Below are 21,244 nucleotides of genomic sequence, written 5' to 3'. Positions count from 1 at the left end.
AACTCATATTGCTCTAGAGAGTAATATTTGGATAATAATGTGCCAGGAGGTAGTGTCTTGTGGTGCTTACACTGAGTGCAGCAGTTGACCTTTGAGAAACACGTCTCCTTATTAGAACACATTATATGGCACCTATATAAAGGGAAAACTGGTTTTTGGTTGTTTTTTTTTAGTGTAGTCGTGTGAGGTGCTGCAAAGATTTTATTACCATGATTTTGAGATGATGGTGTTGCTCGTGAGTTTACAAAGCCTGAAGTGAGTTGCGTAGCTCTTGGGAAATAAATGGCAGTAATAAATCTACACCGTGGTATCGCTGCCGTGTATTTGCTTGATGCTGCTCATTTGGGTTTTTGGTCCTTTTTTCGGTCTGTCTGTATTCTTTTGTGTGTGTGTTCGGAGATGATGGTGTTGCTCGTGAGTTTACAAAGCCTGAAGTGAGTTGCGTAGCTCTTGGGAAATAAATGGCAGTAATAAATCTACACCGTGGTATCGCTGCCGTGTATTTGCTTGATGCTGCTCATTTGGGTTTTTGCTCTTTTTTTCAGTCGGTCTATATTCTTTTGTGTGTGTGTTCATGTGCTTTACACACACAGGGATGTAATGTTACTGCTGGAAATTTAATGTAGGGACAGGAATAAAATTAAAATGGATAAAATACCAATGGAAGTGGATAAATTGCATATTTTTGCCACCTTCGTATAGAAGCAGGTGTCAAACTTCTGCAAAATCATTTTTTCCTTGAAAAAATTAGAAATATTCTGTTCTATTTTTACATAGTACTTAATGCCAGTTGATACACCCAAGTAATCCTGCAGCAGCAAACCACCAAATGAGGCAAATCACTGGTGTCAGCCACTTCTATGAGAAATATCTGCCAAAACATCAATTAAATTTCCCGAAGACTAGGTCTACCTTATCATGAGCTCTAGCTAGATCTGAAGGGTAATTCCTTTGCTGCCTGCCACCGCCTAAATTTCTGTAGTGCCAAAAAGCCCCCCAAAACTCTCTACAACTACTTGAAAGGACACTGTAGAGAGGTTGGTGCTGGTCTCTTCTCACAGGTAATTAATGACAGAACGAGAGGGAACGGCTTCAAGCTCCAACAGGGTAGGTTTAGATTGAACATTAGGAAGGAATTCTTCACAGAGAGAGTGGTCGGGCATTGGAACAGGCTGCCCAGGGAGGGGGTTGAGTCACCATCCCTGGCTGTGTTTAAGGGCCGTTTAGATGGGGTACTGAGGGATATGGTGTAGGGGAGGACTTTGTAGAGTAGGGTAGATGGTTGGACTCGATGATCCCAAGGGTCTCTTCCAACCTGAATGATTCTATGATTCTAAAAAGTCCTAATGGTAAGAAATGGCACCTCCTGGTGTCGTTCGTCGCCGTGATCTTTGACGTGGTGGCTCACGAAGAGCCGAGCGAGTGGAATCTTGCCAGTCTTCATTGAATAATTTTCTGGGCGGAGTAATGAGACAGAGCTCAAGTGATGCCACATGCGAACTCTAAAAATAATTTGCGATCTGAATTTACATTATGAGGCTTGAAATGCAGGCGTTGATGTGCTGATCACGTATCCGGGGAAGCGAGGGGGTTTTTGCTCAATGCAGACTGAGGAGATTGGACTCTTGTGGTGGAATTAGTTTGGGTTTTGTTCTGCCGAGCCGTTGGACAGGCTGGCTTTTGTCTGAGGTGATCGTTCCTCCTCTCTTTAATTTGAACAAGATACAAACTGGTTTTGATCAGTGCAAGACTAAAAAGTTCTTTTTATAGTATATATATCATATAGGTTCATTACATGGATAAAATATAGTCAATGTAAATAAAACTGCTCCTTCCAGAGTTACTTCTGATTAAAGACTGTCATTACTACACTCTCTTTTCTGCTCTCTAAAGGCGTGCGTGCCCCTGTTGGAAGTCTAGAATTTGTATCTTTATCATCCATGTGACTGTTTATTTTTGTATCCTGGTATTCAATAAAAACTCTTCCTTAAGCTAAAAAAAAAAAATGTACATCCTAAATTTGGGTAATTCCAACATGTGGTTCCCTTTGCAGCTGCAAGGACCAGCTGTGTGTAAGGTACGTTTGTATAATAATATGTTGGTGTACTTTGTATTTTAAAGAGTTTTTTCTTCTGTTTTTCAGGGAGGGGAATTTTCTAAACGAATAGTGAATTGGCATAATAAAAGTCCGTGAATATCAATTTAAATAAAAGTATACAATCTAATTTTGTCTGTCAGGGCTGATGGGAGTCTTCTGTTCCTTGGAAGACGTGCTCATCAAGCTATTTGGAGCATCAGCAGTCACAGCAGGTCAGATCAGTGGCACCCCTGGCTTGTTGGGCAATGCCTAGGAGTGGGTATTTAAGGGACACTGTAAAAATAGAGGAAGTTTGCAGTGATATCATTTTACCTTCAAACTAGTAGTGGAGTGGGGCATCCTGAACCAAACATTGTATTTTTGCTTGTAATGTCTCAATGGACTTCTCTCACGTTACTTATAATTATGTTTCGAGCCCAAATGTGCTTATGATAACCCAAGTATAGAATCATCATAGAATCGTTTGGGTTGGAAGGGACGTTCAAAGGTCATCTGGTCCAACCCCCCAGCCATGGGCAGGGACATCTTCACCTACACTAGGTTGCTCAGAGCCCCGTCCAACCTGACCTGGAATGTTTCCCGGGATGGTGCATCCACCACCTCTCTGGGCAACCTGGGCCAGTGCCTCACCACTTTCACTTTCATGAGGAAAGAATTTCTTCCTAATGTCTAATCTAAATCTCCTGTTACCCCTGGTTGTATCGCTACACTCCTTGATGGAGTCCCTCCCCTTCTTTCCTGTAGCCCCCCTTCAGGCGACTGGAAGGGGCTCCAAGGTCTCCCTGGAGCCTTGTCTTCTCCAGCCTGAACACCATCTGGTCCAACCCCCCAGCCATGGGCAGGGACATCTTCACCTACACTAGGTTGCTCAGAGCCCCGTCCAACCTGACCTGGAATGTTTCCCGGGATGGTGCATCCACCACCTCTCTGGGCAACCTGGGCCAGTGCCTCACCACTTTCACTTTCATGAGGAAAGAATTTCTTCCTAATGTCTAATCTAAATCTCCATTATTTAAGAGTCAAACCATTCCCCCTTGTCCTATGGCTCCCCTCCCTGATCAAGAGTCCCTCCCCAGCTTTCCTGGAGCCCCTTTAGGGACTGGAAGGGGCTCCAAGGTCTCCCTGGAGCCTTCTCTTCTCCAGACTGAACACATTCAGCTCTCTCAGCCTGTCCTCCCAGCAGAGGGGCTCCAGCCCTCAGATCATCTCTGTGGCCTCCTCTGGCCCTGCTCCGACAGGTCCAAGTCCTTCTTATGCCTTCCTAATGTCTAATCTAAATCTCCATTATTTAAGAGTCAAACCATTCCCCCTTGTCCTATGGCTCCCCTCCCTGATCAAGAGTCCCTCCCCAGCTTTCCTGGAGCCCCTTTAGGGACTGGAAGGGGCTCCAAGGTCTCCCTGGAGCCTTCTCTTCTCCAGACTGAACACATTCAGCTCTCTCAGCCTGTCCTCCCAGCAGAGGGGCTCCAGCCCTCAGATCATCTCTGTGGCCTCCTCTGGCCCTGCTCCGACAGGTCCAAGTCCTTCTTATGCTGGGGGCCTCAGAGCTGGAGGCAGCACTTTTGGGGGGTCTCCCCAGAGCAGAGCAGAGTAGAGGGGCAGTATCCTTTTGGGGGGTCTCCCCAGAGCGGAGCAGAGTAGAGGGGCAATATTGTCTAGCAGCGAGTACTGGCTTTTCATTATGTGTTGTTTGGAAGAGGCTTGAATTGTTTTTTTTTTTCATTTTAACTCAACTGCTAGAAAACCTCACCGTCTGCCTCTCATCTGTGTGCCATTGAGGATTTCACAGATCCATCTCAAGTTCACTTGCAATTGTCTTTCTCTGGACTGAAGACATCTAGTCCTAATGTAACGTCCACCAAGTCTGAAGACTTACCTTGGCAACTGGTTCATCAGCCTAATTGGGATTTACAACCAGGAAATCCTTTCTGATCCTCACCCTAATTTCTTCCCAGCCCAACAAGGGATTTAAGAATGTGCATAACTTCCCACATGCAAATGTGGAATTACTCACTTCTTGAAGTTCTGCTCATATTTATGTGCTTTGCCAGATTTGAGATCGTAAATCCTCCCTGTTCATCTCGGGGCTGCTCTTCCCTCCTTATATGCAATAAATAAGTTGTTGCAATACAAGGAATGGTTTCCACTTTGCTTGTGCTAAAAGCGGAACCGACGTCCTACCAACATACCAGGTGTTTTACCAGGTGGGAAACATTCTCTAGATTTTTAAAAAAAACCTCATCTCTAAAGGTCAATGGTACTATCTGCCAGTCTTCCTTGTTAAACCAGGTTTTTGTCAACATACTGAACTTGACTTAGTACTCTCTAGACATAATTAAATGTCTGTCTTCGAGCGGCGTGTGAGTGTGTGAATATGCTGGAATGTGTCTTGTCTCCTCTTTCTCATCTCCATCCCTAAATTTCAAAGGTCAGAATGTTTGAAATAGATTTTTATTTGCTTTTAGAGAAGGTTGGGTGGGAGGTGAATGAGAGGAGGACAAACATTTGCCCGGGGGTTTTGTCGGTGCTGGGTTTTTAGGCGAAAGAGGCTAAAAATAACATGGGCAAGAATCACACTAGAGCTGATCACTGGTGGCACAAAAGACACATATATCAGCAGATGGAGTAAGTTGTATTCTGACTTCTGCAGAAGTCATTTCTTTAGTATTGCTCCTCATATTTATCAGTCTCAATCGCAGAGCAGAAACCGACTGTGATTTCTCTTCTGCCATTTCACCATTCGTTAGGCAAATCCTTTCTTTTACACCTTTTGGAAAAGTCACACTGTGTACTCGAGTGTAAATAAAAGCAAGAACCAACTCTGCCAGGACTTGATCTTTTGCTTCCCACACGGTAATTGGGAGGGCTCTGTGTGGGCACAGTTTGATTACGGATTGCTTCATAACATCAGCTGTAGATATTCAGAAATCAGAGCCCGGCTATTTCTTCCAAATGATTTTTTAGAAGAACAGAACCAGTTGGTTTGTGCTTTACACATTTCGTAATGCGCTTTCAAGTCATCGCCTACTTAATGTGCGAAGACAATTTTGAAAAAGAATTTAATATAAAGAGTAAATTAATTTAAAGCCTAAAAATAATGGTGCAGCAGTAGGGACCTTCATTACCATGTGCCCTTTTGTCTTTTCTCCCCCCGTTACGTGTTTTGCGACTATTTTCTATACTGTAAACAAGTCCTGCACATTCGCTCAGCAGAGATGCTGTTGGAAGTGGCTCTTTTTGGAAGAGATAATCTTAAAAAAAAAAAAGACCCCCCCTCGCCACCACCTTTTTGTGTCAGGATGGAAAATACCTGTGTCTTGCTGCTGTTCCAGACTTGTTGCTTACTCTTCATCTTCGAGCTGACCTTCTCTCCGGGTCTTCTCAGCTGGGCTTACATTTCGCTGTTGCTGGCTTTTTATGCAAAATGTCTCAAACACGGCCTTTCTTGTCCATCTGCTCAGCTAAATCCATCACAATTCGGGCTACCAGTTGCTGCAATGTATTATTATTGTTGTTATTATTATTATTGCATGCCCCCTGGCCGTGAGAAGTGAAATCTTGCCCTGATGGTGTCTGTTGAGCCAGCAGTGTGCCCAGGTGGCCAAGAAGGCCGACAGCATCCTGGCCTGTGTCAGGAACAGTGTGGGGAGTAGGACCCGAGAGGTGATTGTCCCCCTGTACTCGGCACTGGTGAGGCCTCACCTCGAGTACTGTGTCCAGTTTTGGGCCCCCTACCACAAGAGGGACATTGAGGTGCTGGAGCGGGTCCAGAGAAAGACAACGAAGCTGGTGAGGGGTCTGGAGCACAAGTCTTGTGAGGAGAGGCTGAGGGAACTGGGGGTGTTCAGTCTGGAGAAGAGGAGACTGAGGGGAGACCTTATTGCTCTGTACAAGTACCTGAAAGGAGGGTGTAGAGACGTGGGGGTCGGTCTCTTCTTCCAAGTTACAGACGATAGGACAAGGGGTAACGGCTTCAAGTTGCACCAGGGGAAGTACAGGTTGGATATTAGGAAACATTTCTCTACTGAAAGGGTTGTCAGGCATTGGAATGGACTGCCCAGGGAGGTGGTGGAGTCACCATCCCTGGAGATATTTAAGAAACGTGTAGACATGGCTCTTCAGGGCATGCTCTAGTGCCCAAGATTATTGGTTTGTGGTGGGATGTTGTGTGGGTGGGTGATGGTTTTTTGGTTTGGTTGTTGTTGTTGTGTGTTTAGGTGGTGGGTGTTTTTGTTTTTGTTTTTTTTGTGGTTGGACTCGATGATCTCTGAGGTCCCTTCCAACCACTACAATTCTGTGATTCTGTGATTCTGTGACAGCGGTGCTGCAGATAATCTCCTACCCTGGGCCAACCACTACGATTCTGTGATTCTGTGACAGTGGTGCTGCAGATAATCTCCTACCCTGGATCTCCTTTCATCCTGCCACTGGTGTCCCCATCAGTGTTACCCCGTGCGAGTTACACGTCTTTGCTTTTGAAGCCCCACGTGTCCCATTTCTGCTTCCCTGCTGTTTCCAGTTCCCCCTGGACCACTGCTCCCACCACCTTCTGTCCCTCACTCAGCTACTTTTCAACCAAGCTCCAAGTTCCACTGTTTCTCAGGAGGAATTTCTGCTGAACGTAGACAACATGGATTGATTGACTTCCATGAATCCCTCCAAAAATCCTCTGGGTTTTTTATAAAGCACTTGAAAACTGTCACTTAGTGTGTGTGTGTGTCTCTCTCTCTGTATATATATATACTCTCATGATAATATATATATTTTTTCATGAGTATTTATATATGTGTGTTTATAGATGCTCTCAAAATAATACATATTATACTATATATAGTATAATGTCTTATCATGAGAAAAGATATATACTTTATCATGAGACTAGAGGTTGCCTCAGTTTCCTTGTTTCACCATCAACTTGTTGTTTCACATCTTTGTGTGCATTATAAGCGTGTTGAGAAGAAAAAAATCCTTTTTATTTCCTTTGTGTGCTCCTTAGTGCAGTTGGGGTCTGGCCACAGTGTGATCCCTCTCCTACATCAGTAGGAGTAAATAAAAGAGGCCAGGACATCATCTCCAGCACTCTCCCATGATGGTGCATCGGGTCTAATTAGTAGGATGTTCATTAACAGGGTTTTGGTTTAGAGCTAACACTTCCCTGGACAATGCCAGGCGTGACTGGGGGAACAATCAGTAGGAGTAAATAAAAGAGGCCAGGACATCATCTCCAGCACTCTCCCATGATGGTGCATCGGGTCTAATTAGTAGGATGTTCATTAACAGGGTTTTGGTTTAGAGCTAACACTCCCCTGGACAACGCTGGGCATGACTGGGGGAACTGCACACATGTGGGACCATCCCCAGTTTGGATGTAGGTGTAGATGGGGGGGACTCTTTATCAGGGAGTGGAGGCATGGGACAAGGGGTAATGGTTTTAAACTGAAAGAGGGGAGATGGAGCTGAGATGTGGGGAAGAACTTCTTTGCTGTGAGGGTGGTGAGAGCCTGGCCCAGGTTGCCCAGAGAAGCTGTGGCTGCCCCATCCCTGGAGGGGTTCAAGGCCAGGTTGGATGGAGCTTTGAGCAACCTGGTGTGGTGAGAGGTGTCCCTGCCCAGGGCAGGGGGGTTGGAACATGAGGATGAGGATGATGATGTGGATGTGAGTGAGGATGTGTTGAGCTGCTTGTTTGGAGGGGAAGGCAGGATTTTACCTGTGAGAGACGCAGGTTGGGCCGTATCGTGCTGCTTGGCCTCAACCCAGAGGATCATCTCTGGTCTGTTTTATTTAGTAGTACCGAGGTAGCCCCAGATGCCAAGGGTTACACATATCAGAAGAGATGCTTTTGATAGGTGTCAGCATTTTAATGAGGAATGAAATTGAGCCCTGGGTACTTCTGGCCATCTAATGGCACTGTTTTTTTGTAATGCATGCTGATTTTTTGTTGCTATTTTTTTCCCCATATTTTATGACAATTGCCTGAAGTCTTGATCTGGTGGGATTATGCCAGATACCTGCACAGTTGGAAACTCATCAGTGATTCAGATTCCTTCAGTCAGAATGTCAGTTTTATCACAAAACTTGTAAAGCTTACCGTGGTGATTTCAAATTTCCTCTTTAGTAGACATTTTGTTTGAATGCCACGAAGGGGGGCTCCTTTCTCGGCGCCCCCAGGAGTACAATAAGCTATGCTCTTTGAGAGAGGCTAGATGACTACAAAGTTACCTTCATTAAATTTTCTCTCCGTGCTTTAGCATAGAATATTTCTTTTCAAAACCTTCCCTCGTTTTCTTTTGTGTCTTCATCCTATTACCCTGATGAGATTGCGGTGCATCAGCTTGATGGAAAAGGTGGGTGCGGTGCCTCCCTCGGAGGTTTATTCCGGCGCCTCGAAATATTCCACTGGCGTGCGAGGTGCTTGAGGAGCAGCTGGGAAAGGGAAAAGCAGATCAAGTAATTGTAAACTTAATAAAAACAGGCCGTTCCTAGCGTGCCATGTGGCGGGCGCGCTGCAGGTCAGGCTGCGGTTCCTATTGACTTTTGCGAAGAAAGGCGTCTCAGATCTCACGTGTGTTGATTCTGTAAAGTAGTTATTGAGTTGGGCTGGATGGAGATGGAGATCTGTCAGGGTTTCATGGAGGTACTGGTTCATGACTACAGTATGTGTTTTTACCTTCAGTTTACTTGTGGAATTCCTAAGTGATGAAATAAATGAGTCAATAAATAAAATGATGGGACACTTTCCCCGCTACGTGTCCCAAAGCCTGGAGAAGAGAAGGCTCCGGGGAGACCTTATAGCAGCCTTTCAATACCTGAAGGGGGCCTATAGAAGAGCTGGGGAGGGACTCTTTGCCAGGAGGTGTAATGATAGGACAAGGGGAAACGGTTTTAAATTGGAAGAAAAGAGATTCAGATTAGATCTCAGGAAGAAATTTTTTACTCTGAGGGTGGTGAGACACTGGAACAGGTTGCCCAGGGAAGTTGTGGATGCCCCATCCCTGGAGGGGTTCAAGGCCAGGCTGGATGGGGCCTTGAGCAACCTGCTCTAGTGGGAGGTGTCCCTGCCCATGGCAGGGGGGTTGGAACTTGATGATCCTTGAGGTCCCTTCCAACCCAAACCATTCTATGATTCTACGATTCTATGATCTCTCTCAGGAATCATAGAATTGCCTAGATTTGAAGGGACCTTGGACCATCTAGTCCAACCATCAACCTGATAAAAGCCATCACTAAACCCCAGGAGACGGGGTAGTTCAGGGAAAGGACCTCCTGCCCGAAGCAGGGTCAGCTCTGGGATCAGACCAGGTTGCTTTATCCATTCGGGTATTTCAAACCTCCACATTTTCACCGTAGATTCCATATAATTCTTTGCTGTGAGGGTGATGAGACACTGGAACAGGTTTCCCAGAGAAGCTGTGGCTGCCCCATCCCTGGAGGGGTTCAAGGCCAGGCTGGATGGAGCTTTGATCAACCTGGTCTGGTGGGAGGTGTCCCTGCCCAGGGCAGGGGGGTTGGAACTACATAATCTTTAAGGTCCCTTCCAAATCTAACCATTCTAGGATTCTATGATAATTACTGGTTTTGCACTGTTTACCTTTTTATACAAGCTTTTTCCTCAGTCAAGCCCTACAGCCCCTTCAATGCTTCTGTAAAATGACCCTTATTTAAAGGAATTTTAGAGAAGTTCTCTGTTAGGGAGGTATTTCTTTTCCCTTTTGAGGCATTTCCTTGCTGTTGGCTGTTTCTGACCATCCGTCTGAGAGTCCTGTCGTACATCATTAAAGAGAAATCAATCGGAAACCCTTCGGTGGGGTTACTATAATGGACATTGCAACCTTCTTTCCTGACCGGGAGATCCTGGAGCACGTGCTTTATAGCCATCTCATGTTAGACAGTAATCTCATTTAGCATTTTCCCAAAAGTGCAAATAGTGCATTAGGGGAGCGTAACAAGCACAGCAGATCGATACGGAGACGGTGCTCTCCTTCAACAGATTAATCCAAGAAAATGGACTTGGTTGACTTGAAGGAAGTGGGCCCCTTCTCACTGAGCTGCCTTGGGTCTGCAGTGCCTGAAAGGACAGGCCTTGCTTTGAAAAATTACCTGTTAAAAGTTGTCGTATGAAAACAAGTCACCGTGGGGCAGGAGGTGATGTGTCTTACAGGGCTCCCGTACCATCGGCAACGTAAAGAGACCCCTGAAGTGTTCCAATAAGGGATAATGCATGGACTTCCAATGGTCACCAATGGCACAGCTGAGGGAAAAAAGCAATCATAAAAAAAGCTTCTTAATGATGGTGAGGGGTCTGGAGCACAAGTCTTATGAGGAGAGGCTGAGGGAGCTGGGGTTATTCCGTCTGGAGAAGAGGAGGCTGAGGGGAGACCTTATTGCTCTCTACAACTCCCTGAAAGGAGGGTGTAGAGAGATGGGGGTCGGTCTCTTCTCTCAAGTCACAGGCGACAGGACGAGAGGAAATGGCCTCAAGTTGTGCCAGGGGAGGTTCAGGCTGGATATTAGGAAAAAAATTTTCACTGAAAGGGTTCTCAGCCCTTGGAATGGGCTGCCCAGGGAGGTGGTGGAGGCACCATCCCTGGAGGAGTTCAAAAGACGGGTTGATGTAGTGCTGGGAGGTATGGTTTAGTGATGATGCTTCTTGTTTGTTGTGTGGGTGTCTATTTTTGTCAGTCAGGTTGACGGTTGGACAAGACGATCTTTGAGGTCCCTTCCAACCTAGAAGATTCTGTGATTCTGTGAATGTGGGTTAGAGTACCCCCGCTGAAATGGCTTTAAATACATTTACACAATTTATGTAGTGAGCGAACAGCAGCCCCATTTCCTTTGCTCTTCACCTTTGTATAAGAAGTCGCTTAAAAATCACTTGTGAATAAAGGCACAGCTGGGTTTACTCTGTGTATTTGTTGTTAACTCACAGTCCGTTGTATCGGTTTATTAACCCAGACCGGGGTTTCAGGCATTTAAAACGAGTTTAGTTGGACCTGAATCATCACCACCGTGAGTCTTGTGGCTACAAAGAGGGTACGTGATGCTCCCTCTCGTACTCCATCCCGATGCAGACCTTGCCATGCTCAAGGTCTGTGGCCATTTACGGTCATAGGTTTTGATGCTTAACACGCTTTTTGAAGTGCTTGCTGATCTCAGCAGAGGGGGGATTAAGAGAAAATCCTCACCCGTAAGAACCTACAGAAGTTTGAACTTTCAGATCATATCACTCTCTACAACTACTTGAAAGGACACTGTAGAGAGGTTGGTGCTGGTCTCTTCTCACAGGTAATTAACAATAGAACAAGAGGGAACGGCTTCAAGCTCCAACAGGGTGGGTTTAGACTGAACATTAGGAAGGAATTTTTCACAGAAAGAGTGGTCGGGCATTGGAACAGGCTGCCCAGGGAGGGGGTGGAGTCACCATCCCTGGGTGTGTTTAAGGGACGTTTAGATGGGGTACTGAGGGATATGGTGTAGGGGAGGACTTTATAGAGTAGGGTAGATGGTTGGACTTGATGATCCCAAGGGTTTCTTCCAACCTGAACGATTCTATGATTCTATAAAGTGTGTACGCACGTGGGACTGCTTTTAAATTGCATTTTCGGCGTTTCACAGGTGTAGGGTAATGAATGAAAAGAATAAGAGGGATGTTTTATATAGACACATACTGTAATATCAAGGCGACCTAACATCCTTTGGTGGTTTTTTTTTGGTTCTATAGCTTGAGTGGTTGCCAAGAAGACAGTTCCCCCGAGGAACAGCATTGTGCTTCGCGGTTCACTTTCTTACCGTAGTAAAATAGAGATCGGCCTTGGCCAATCAGCAAAATAAGAAGGAACAGAATATTCATCTGACGATACTGTGGCTGATGTGACTCATTATTTTTTTTTATTACCTTATTGAAATAAAATAACGTGGGCTGGATTCGATGTTAGAGCAGCCACTGTCGGGCTTTCCCGGCAGGGTAAATGGGAAGGTGCATTAAGTATGTAGTTCACAGGCATAAAGCAAATGGTTGTTTTCAAGGCATATGAACTGTAAAAGTTTCTTTAAATTTTCATGGGGTTTTTTCCTACCATTGAAAGATTTTATTTTTGGTGTGAAAGGGGTTTAACTGTGATTTGATTGTCTCTTACAGAAATGAGTACCTTAAAAAGTATTTGGAAAGTATTTGTCCACTTAGCTTAAAATTTCAATGGACATTTCATCTTTTGAAATAGGAGAGTATTGTATTCCCCTTTTAATTCTGTGGCACTATCAGTGTGAATAACATTTTATAATTAATGCAAATGTCAAGATTTTTGTCCAAAAGAGGTTAGATTTTACAGGACAGACTAAAGAAGGTTCCGTTCCTTTGGCTTGTGTTGGAAGGCAAAAAGCGTGTTGCATCAGCCAACAAAATGGCAAGAGTAATGAATCCAGCAAAGAAAACAGACAAAATTCCTAAATAACTTGCACATCTGGCGTCAGGATTAGAACTGAGGTGATGGGAAGGAGGATGCGCCAAAAATAGAGGCTATCATCAGATCAGCAGAAGTAGGTTGTGTAATTTGCTGATGGTAGCAGGGTTTTTGTATTTTCGAGGTCAACCCAATGGGTGATTTCACTTTTATGCAGGAGCAGTATTTAATAAGCAGCAAGATTTATGTGTTCATAGGATTATGCAGCGATGAAGCTCTCCTGTGGTTCTGTGACTGCTTTTCTAACGTAGGTGAGATCAGATGTGCTTTGTCATCCATGGGGTCTTCAGTTAAAGGCATGTCTTTAGGAAGTTGAGTGTTCATTTCCTCTGCCAGCTGGAACCCGAGTACTGGATCAGGAGGACACTTGTGGTCCAAGTAGCCAAATTTCTGCAGCTCATGTTGATGTTTGTGTCTGATTTTACCCACTTTATAGCCCAAATAGCTCTAGGAACAGCCTTTCTTTATAACTTTGTTCTTCTTTTCTATGATGGAGTTTACTTCTTTTAAAATTCTTTTTTAAAAGAGTTGCATGTTTCCTGAAATCTTTTTTTGAGAAGGAGCCCAAAATGTTCTTTTCTCTTTCCCCAGACGATACGAGTCTCATCCAATCTGCGGTGACCTGCAGGAGAAAATTCTACAGTGTTACCGGCAACACGCTCAGGAGACCCTCAGCTGCTCTGCCCTGGCTAACCAGTACCTGCACTGTGTCAACCATGCCAAACAGGTGAGTCCAGAAGCATTGCCATGGGATTAACGATGGAATGAAGAAGAGAGGAAGACCATGGGATCATCCAATTAGTCCTTCTAATGGATGCAGCACCGTTAGCCCTTCTAATGCTAAAGCAGCACCATTCCCAGTATGTATGTTCTCAGGAGCTCCATGGAGTCCACTTTGAATTTATTCAAATGCCAGGGTTTCTATCTTTTCCCTTGGGAAGCTCTAGTTTAGCGCAGTAGATATCTCTGTTGGCAGATGTTTCCTTCTATCTGCAGTTTTAGCAGTAAAATAAGGGGATTAAACTACGTGGGACTATTTGTGGTGACACCACTTCCAGTTACAAATGAATGGATGGCTCAAACTGGACTGCTCACCCCTTGGAAGTCTTGATTTCTTTTATGTTATGTGCTCTGAGAGTCTAACACCTTCACCTGGTCTTGCCATCCAATTTCCTAGGGTGTGGGTTGTTCCTATAGATTATAAACTTGAATGCTTTATTAGTGCAGCATAAGGGAAAATTGTAGTAATATATACATTTTCCAGTTAAGCTAAAATTTCTAAACATGATTCTTTTTCGACAGCTTACATCATTCAAATATAGAGAGGCATGTCTTGACCTCGACTGTGTTCTTAAAGAATCCAGTTGCAAACGTGCTTATAGGTCACATACGTAGTGTATTTTAAAAGTGCTTAAATAAGTCTGTTGATCTTTATTTCTGCTAAAATTTATGGGCTAATATTTAAACGTCTGAAAACGTGTGCTCTGATGTGTTAGCGGGGACCCAGCCAGCAGGTCTAGTGTTTGATAATTATAATAATTTTCCCTTGAGTTAATTCTACCTGTCCAAAAAAGTACTAAGACTGTGACTATAATCGTTCACCGTGACCTTTTCGCAGTTACACTGGTGCAGTCTTGCTCTGGTGTTTTAAGATCTTGAAGATCTTGCTGGAGTTAACCCTGCTCGTGGTCTGGAGATGGTAGGAGACAGTGGCTGACAGTCCTAATATCTCATCTAAATCTCCCCTCTTGCAGTTTAAAACCCTTCCCCCTTGTCCTACAGCTCCCCTCCCTGATGAAGAGGAGCTTGATCCATCCCCATCTCTCCTGGAGCCCCTTGAGGGACTGGAAGGGGCTCCAAGGTCTCCCTGGAGCCTTCTCTTCTCCAGGCTGAACCCCCCCAACTCTCTCAGCCTGTTCTCACAGCAGAGGGGCTCCAACCCTCCCAGTATCTCCGTGGGATGGTCCATGTCCTTCTGATGTTGGTGCCCCCAGAGCTGGAGGCAGAATCCCTCCCTCCCCTCGCCCTGCTGGCCACAGGGCTGGGGATGCAGCCCAGGATATAGTTGGCTTTCTGGGCTGCTAGTGCACATTGCTGGCTCACGTTGAGCTTCTCATCACCCAACACACCCAAGTCCTTCTCCTCAGGGCTGCTCTCCATCCATTCTCTGCCCAACCTGGATTTGTGCTTGGGATTGCCCTGACCCAGGTTCAGAACCTTGCACTTGGCCTGGTTGAACTTCATGAGGTTCACACGGGCACGTCTCCAGCCTGTCCAGGTCCCTCTGGGTGGCAGAAACACCTTTGGTGTTTCTCCTGCTCACTTAATGCACCAACACCTGAGCTCCTTCATTTCCTTATAAACTCTACAACCTATTAGATCTCATGATTTTTTTTCCTGATTTTTTAGCCTGAGGCTTTCTTTCATAAAGCCACTGACACTTCATTAATTTTGGAAAGATGGTTGAGCCGAGTATTTAGAAGTGCAACCAGCTTTGTCCAGTGCCCGTTTGGTGTTTCTCCTGCTCACTTAATGCACCAACACCTGAGCTCCTTCATTTCCTTATAAACTCTACAACCTATTAGATCTCATGATTTTTTTTCCTGATTTTTTAGCCTGAGGCTTTCTTTCATAAAGCCACTGACACTTCATTAATTTTGGAAAGATGGTTGAGCCATGCTCAGACACCCGAGTATTTAGAAGTACAACCAGCTTTGTCCAGTGCTTTCCTTGGGTGCAGGAGCTTCTACACCTCCAGCCCCCAAATTTTGGTCATCCCCTTCTTCCCAAAGCTGTACAGTTCCTCATGGAACTGTATTTTTTTTTTAACTGGAATTTTTTTGTTTGTTTGTTTCAATTGAATTGTCAATTTTTTAGTGAATTCCTACTATGACAAACAATAATTGGTGCGTATATTTTTTTCTAAGTTTCCCCTTAGTCTGATTTTTGCATCCCAAACTCCGCTTCCCAAAGCTGTACAGTTCCTCATGGAACTGTATTTTTTTTTTAACTGGAATTTTTTTGTTTGTTTGTTTCAATTGAATTGTCAATTTTTTAGTGAATTCCTACTATGACAAACAATAATTGGTGTTTATATTTTTTTCTAAGTTTCCCCTTAGTGTGATTTTTGCATCCCAAACTCCAGTCTGAAGGTACTGGACCATGGCTGTTTCTGAGACATTTTAGAAAAAAGGCCATTGATTAGTATTAGGTTGTTACATAGTGGACTAGTTTTTTACTGTGGCTTGCACCTTCTGGAACACTAATTGCCTGTATTTATAATTCTATATTATTTTTAAAAGTAACTTGAAAATTTAGAAAATGACTTAGACATGTTTAAGCTATAACTAAAGTTTGTATCTGATGGGAGTTTCTTCAGAAGACTATGATGAGGCTGAATTAATTCATGTTCAGAAGGTGCAGGAAAAGGAAATTGCATAAATATGAGCATTAGGTTTTTGAACCCTTTTAAACACCTTTTTTTGTTGAAGATCTTCAACCAAGCCTGTCAAGTACTTAAAAGTGTTTCCTAAATGCTTCTTATTCTCTTTCACACACGCTTCAAGATGAGAATTCAGAGAGGTTTCTCTCTTATGATAACAGAGAACGAGAAGCCTTTCATGATGGAAATATTTGCAAGCAGGAGCAATTGTTTTTCATAATGAACATCAGTCCTCTCTAGCTCATCCTCCATGTGTTGCAGCTGTAATTGTAATTATTTTTACTCGCTGATTGCCCAGAAGTCCAGGCAGTTCCTTTGAAATAACTGCTAAACGCCGTTATAAAATACTGCAAAAATTACCTGCTCTGTGCACTTGGTTGGGAGGCAGAGGAGCGGGATAAATAGCAGGTTCAGAAATGAAGAAGTTAACCCACAGTGGCTACAAGAAACAAACAAAAGAAGAAAATTTGCTAGAGGGAATAGAGCAAGATATTGAAAACCAAATAAGTTAACTAATCCGATTTCCTGGCGGTGAGTCTGGGCACTTGTGCTCGGGCTGAGCACACTCTGTGCTTTTCATAAATTGAATTTATTGACTCCTCTTTCTTTCCTATCTTGCTTATAATTATCTCACCCTCTCCTCTGTATGCTCCTTATTTCTCCTCCTGTCTGTAATCTCATGTCTCTATCTGTCCTTTTCTCCCCTTGTTAGAAAGGCCCGGAGAGCTGTTAATTCAGAGGAGTTTGACACATTGTTGTATCTTCACTTTAAATCTTTTCCCAAAGTCATGAGAAGCTAGCGAGATAAATTAAACTCTCTTATTAATGTTTGCATTTTATTGTAATAGTAACGGAGAGAAAAACCTGCTTAATGGAGCCATTAAGGGGAAGATACTAGGATTGTGTGTGGCATGTAATTGTGCTGCCACGGCTGAAGTTAACTCCAGCCAGACCAGCACTAATATGGTCCATCCACTGCTGAGAGGACAGGCTGAAAGAGTTGGGGGGGTTCAGCCTGGAGAAGAGAAGGCTCCAGGGAGACCTTAGAACCCCTTCCAGTCCCTCAAGGGGCTCCAGGAGAGATGGGGAGGGACTCTGGATGAGCGGGGGGAGCAATAAGACAAGGGGGAAGGGTTTTAAACTGAAAGAGGGGAGATGTAGATGAGATGTCAGGAAGAAATTTTTTGTTGTAAGGGTGGTGAGATGCTGGCTGAGGTTGCCCAGAGAAGCTGTGGCTGCCCCATCCCTGGAGGGGTTCAAGGCCAGGTTGGATGGGGCTTGGAGCAACTTGGTCTGGTGGGAGGTGTCCCTGCCCAGGGCAGGGGGTTGGAACTTGATGACCTTTAAGGTCCCTTCCATCTCTAACCATTCTGTGATTCTATGATTTTTATCACTTATTCTAGTGTACCATCCACTGATAGGGACAAGGTGGCTGTTAAAATACCCTTTTTTAATTCTTTTTTTTTTTTTCCTTCCCCTGGGCTACAGAGAGTCCTAATTCCTAGATGGAAACACAACCAGACTATAGTTTAATGAAGTCTGTGCAGTAGTTTCCTATTAAACCATTGAATTCCACGGGGATACAAGTCTCTGCAGGCAGGTTAGATTTGAAAGTACTTCAAAGAAGGATACCAACAGCTGCTGGTGTCTGACAGCCTGGCTACAAAATGTTATTCTTCAGCCTCTTCAGCCTGGTTGTAACCATTATTTTAATTTGTAGAATGAGGTGGTCCTTAATCATGCATCCTCGTCAGATGAAAACCATTATTTTAGCCTTACCCTCCAGTATTGTTACTAAATACCATCTTCTGATCCAACAGAAAATTAGTGTAGCTGGAAACACTGAACCGAAACACAACAAAAAGGCATTGTCTTTAATGGCCACCGCCCAACTCTACCTTGATTGAAGGAAGTTTATTATGAAAAAATCAGACCAGGTTCCCTTCATGCCTACTCTGCTGTCATGAAAAAAAAAAAACAGAAGGAAAATATTTTAAACACATGAAGTAAATTTTTAGGTGATGTTAAATGGCCTAAGTCAGTATAGAAATTAAAAAAACCCCACAAACGTAGACAAAACCAAGCCCTAGAACAGTCCCATTTGTCTAAAGATGAAATTTTGTGGGCAGAAATATGCGTGTGATGAACAAATACCTGCAATTTCTTTCCTTAGGACACTAAATAAAGGTAACGCAATTTTTCTCAGATCTTTTGGGAATTTCCTGTGTTAACTTATGCAGTGTTAAATTTATGTAAAGTTAATATTCAGCCCAGCGATGGCTTGGAGCGAGTTTCTGTAATACCACTGCAAAAAGAGTTTTCCAGTTAAAGTAGCCTTCATCAGTTTTACAGAAATCTCCGTGGGGATGCCGTCAAAGTGAGATTGGAGATTTTGTTAACTAATAAAAGTTTCCCCGATTTTTGTTCATAATAGCACCTACGGAACATAAAACCGACTCCTTTTATTTTGTCAGCGTGTACTTCTCTGCCATGGGCTCCAGAGAACATCTGTGATCACAAGGATATTTACCCTCTTTTCATGTACACACTGTCCTGCTCCTCAGTGCAGCTCTTAATCCTTGCAGAAAACCTGCTTGATCTAGCTGAAAGGTTCACCGGGTTATTTTTAGAAATACCATGACAATTTAGTTAAAGACGTATGTGACAACAGGGTTTTCATTCCCTTTATTTTTAATTTTCCCAAGCCCTAACTTCTGTGACTCTGACAATGGAGTCCAGACTCGAAAGACAATATCTGGCCAGATGCTGCTCAAATCCTTGAATCGGCTGTTTGTAGGCCTCCTGTAAGATTTCAGGGTTTACATTTGGGCTTGCTCCTGACATAAGTCCTAAAAATTATCAAACCCCTCCCTGCCATTTCTTACAAGGAGACTCATAATTCCTGTCTTCCTTATTTTCTGGATTTTGAAGGCAAGAACAATTGGTTAGTGTCATGGACAGGTCAACGTAGATGGCCTCCAACATCCTTTTTCTTCCTGCTCTGCCAGTGTCCTATCAGATCCCACTTTTCTGTTCCCCTTACTGGTCTAGACAAGTAGTATCTAGACAGTAGTGGAACCTGGTCTTGTGGGAGGTGTCCCTGCCCATGGCAGAGGGGTTGGAATTAGATTATCTTTAAGGTCCCTTCCAACCCTACCATTCTATGATTCTGTGATAGCCATCCATGTGCTCATTTCTGCAGACCCTTTATTTCTACATCATGGCAATAGGAAGTTCTGAGTTGAGCCCTACACACTGTCCTTGCAAGTCTGCATTTTCACAGTAGAGGCCAGGACCTCTCTGAAGAGTCAAGACCTTGATGGCAGAGCTCTCTGGTGTGGCAGGAGGAAGAACTCTTGGTGAGCCACTGGAACAGGTTGCCCAGAGAAGTTGTGGCTGCCCCATCCCTGGAGGGGTTCAAGGCCAGGCTGGATGGGGCTTTGAGCAACCTGGTCTGGTGGGAGGTGTCCCTGCCCATGGCAGGGGAGTTGGAACTGGATGGTCTTTAAGGTCCCTTCCAACTCTGATCTTTCTATGATTCTATGACTACTTTTCCAACTCTGATCTTTCTATGATTCTATGATTCTATGACTACTGAATGGATATATACTTCTAGCTCTTGGTGGCCTGGCTGTGCACAGGAGGGGATTAGTGAAGCGTGAGGTCAGTACAACACATTCAGGCTTGATTATGAGTCAGAACACAGGAAGGAGGAAGGTAGGGGAGATACTTAGTGTTGTATGACTTCAGGATATATTTCCTCAAGTATGGAATTGCTGGGAATGGGGCTTACCTTATTGTAAGGTCAGATTTTTTAATTTCCTTAATAGCCTTAGCGTGACTAGAGCCACGACAGCATTATGATGATGAGAAGGAATCATTACTCCAACTCTTCAGGCTTCCCAGTGGTGGGCTTCTTGAGTCCTCAAATAGCTTCATTCTGCCTCTGTGACTTGTCTCTGTGACGATGTGCGTGTTGACAATGTTTCTTTTCCAATATTTTAATTTTAAAAAATCGCAATTCCTAAGAAGGGATTGCAGCCAAACTTCTCTGGACTAACCCTGAGTTATTGAAATATGTGTTTCTCCTTCTCCCTTCCCTTCCCTTCCCCCCCGACCACTTTCTTAGCAGAGCATGCTTGGGAGAGGAGGATAAAGGCATTGTCCAAATCAAGCACAAGACCATCAACTCTAATTTCAGCAGAAGAGCATTTTTTTTTTTTCCCCCCAAGAATGATATGACAGCCCATTTACAGGGCAGACCAATAAAGAGAAGAACTGGAAGAGCCATTTCAAGAGCAGCAGCCATCACAGCTCAATCAGTGTGACCATTTGAAAAGCCAAGACCTGTATCTTATTACATCAGAAATCACACGCCCGAAGATACTGTTCAGTCGTAGTAAAATCCACTTATTGGTGATTGAAGGAAGGAAAAGAAAAGAACCTTTCACTGACCTCAGAAAGGGGAAATATCCTTCAAATGCTGCTATTTTATTGTAGAATCTCCTCAAAAAAATACTTCTCCCTGTCCAAGGCGCGGGTGTGTAACACTTGGTGTGCCGGGACGTCAGCCGATGCTCCTCACTCTGCAGCCTGTATCCATATTGGAAGTTTTCCCTACAGTGTATAAATGACGTAAATTGTGCTTTAATTTATATCACAAATTATGTAACTTCATGAAGTCTCTCTCCAGGCCTTCTGCTGGAATGATGTTAATGATCCAACACTTCAGATGTAACATGGCCTTTATTTACGGGAAACGATTCTGTTGTGCTCCTCACTCCTACCAAGTACTGACGAACATGCCTCTCTCTGTACCAACAATAAATGTATTTTATGCACAAGATTGATGTTTCCGTCTGTCTTTTCCGCTTCTCAGAGGCGGGTGGTGTTCCCTCTGCTGCGTCAATCATGTTTTTCCAGCAGATGTTGTTGCTGAAGCTTTAGAAGCGTAGACTTTTACGCGTAACCAGCCTTGGTTTTGGGAACGGTACTTCCATCTCACTGTTTTCCATCACAGCAACCTAAAAGGATCCCACGTGAGAGTGAGCTGTGATTCATTCGCCACCAGAGTTTCTTTTCTTGGAAAGTGCTTGTGAATGAAAGGCCACGCAGTGCCCCCAAACCCCAAAGCAGCTCCGTGCGAGTAGAGTTTTGTTTAATTGGTTTTTGCTGAGATAACGGCTGCCGCGTTCGTCTTAGAAAAGGCTTTTCTCACAATAGTGGTGGCGTCAAATGAGCGACGTT

The 21,244-nt window shown here is 44.1% G+C and overlaps 1 protein-coding gene across 1 annotated transcript in view; it reads left to right on the top strand.

The window, feature by feature from the left end:
- Window positions 1–20,843, top strand: part of LOC106893685 (MICOS complex subunit Mic19-like) — a gene marked incomplete at its 5' end in the record, with an annotated part of 96,230 nt that extends 75,387 nt beyond the window's left edge. The window contains 2 exons of the mRNA XM_014951858.1: window positions 13,147–13,282; window positions 20,127–20,843. Coding sequence (XP_014807344.1) covers window positions 13,147–13,282; window positions 20,127–20,153 — 163 coding nt within the window. The remainder of the gene's footprint in view (window positions 1–13,146; window positions 13,283–20,126) is intronic.
- Between the last annotated feature and the right edge of the window lie 401 nt (window positions 20,844–21,244).

Source organism: Calidris pugnax, unplaced genomic scaffold (genome assembly GCF_001431845.1).
Source record: "Calidris pugnax isolate Ruff unplaced genomic scaffold, ASM143184v1 scaffold158, whole genome shotgun sequence".
Lineage (NCBI taxonomy): Eukaryota > Metazoa > Chordata > Aves > Charadriiformes > Scolopacidae > Calidris > Calidris pugnax.
The sequence above is the reverse complement of the archived record's forward strand: the minus strand, read 5'-3'. Positions and strand labels throughout refer to the sequence as shown.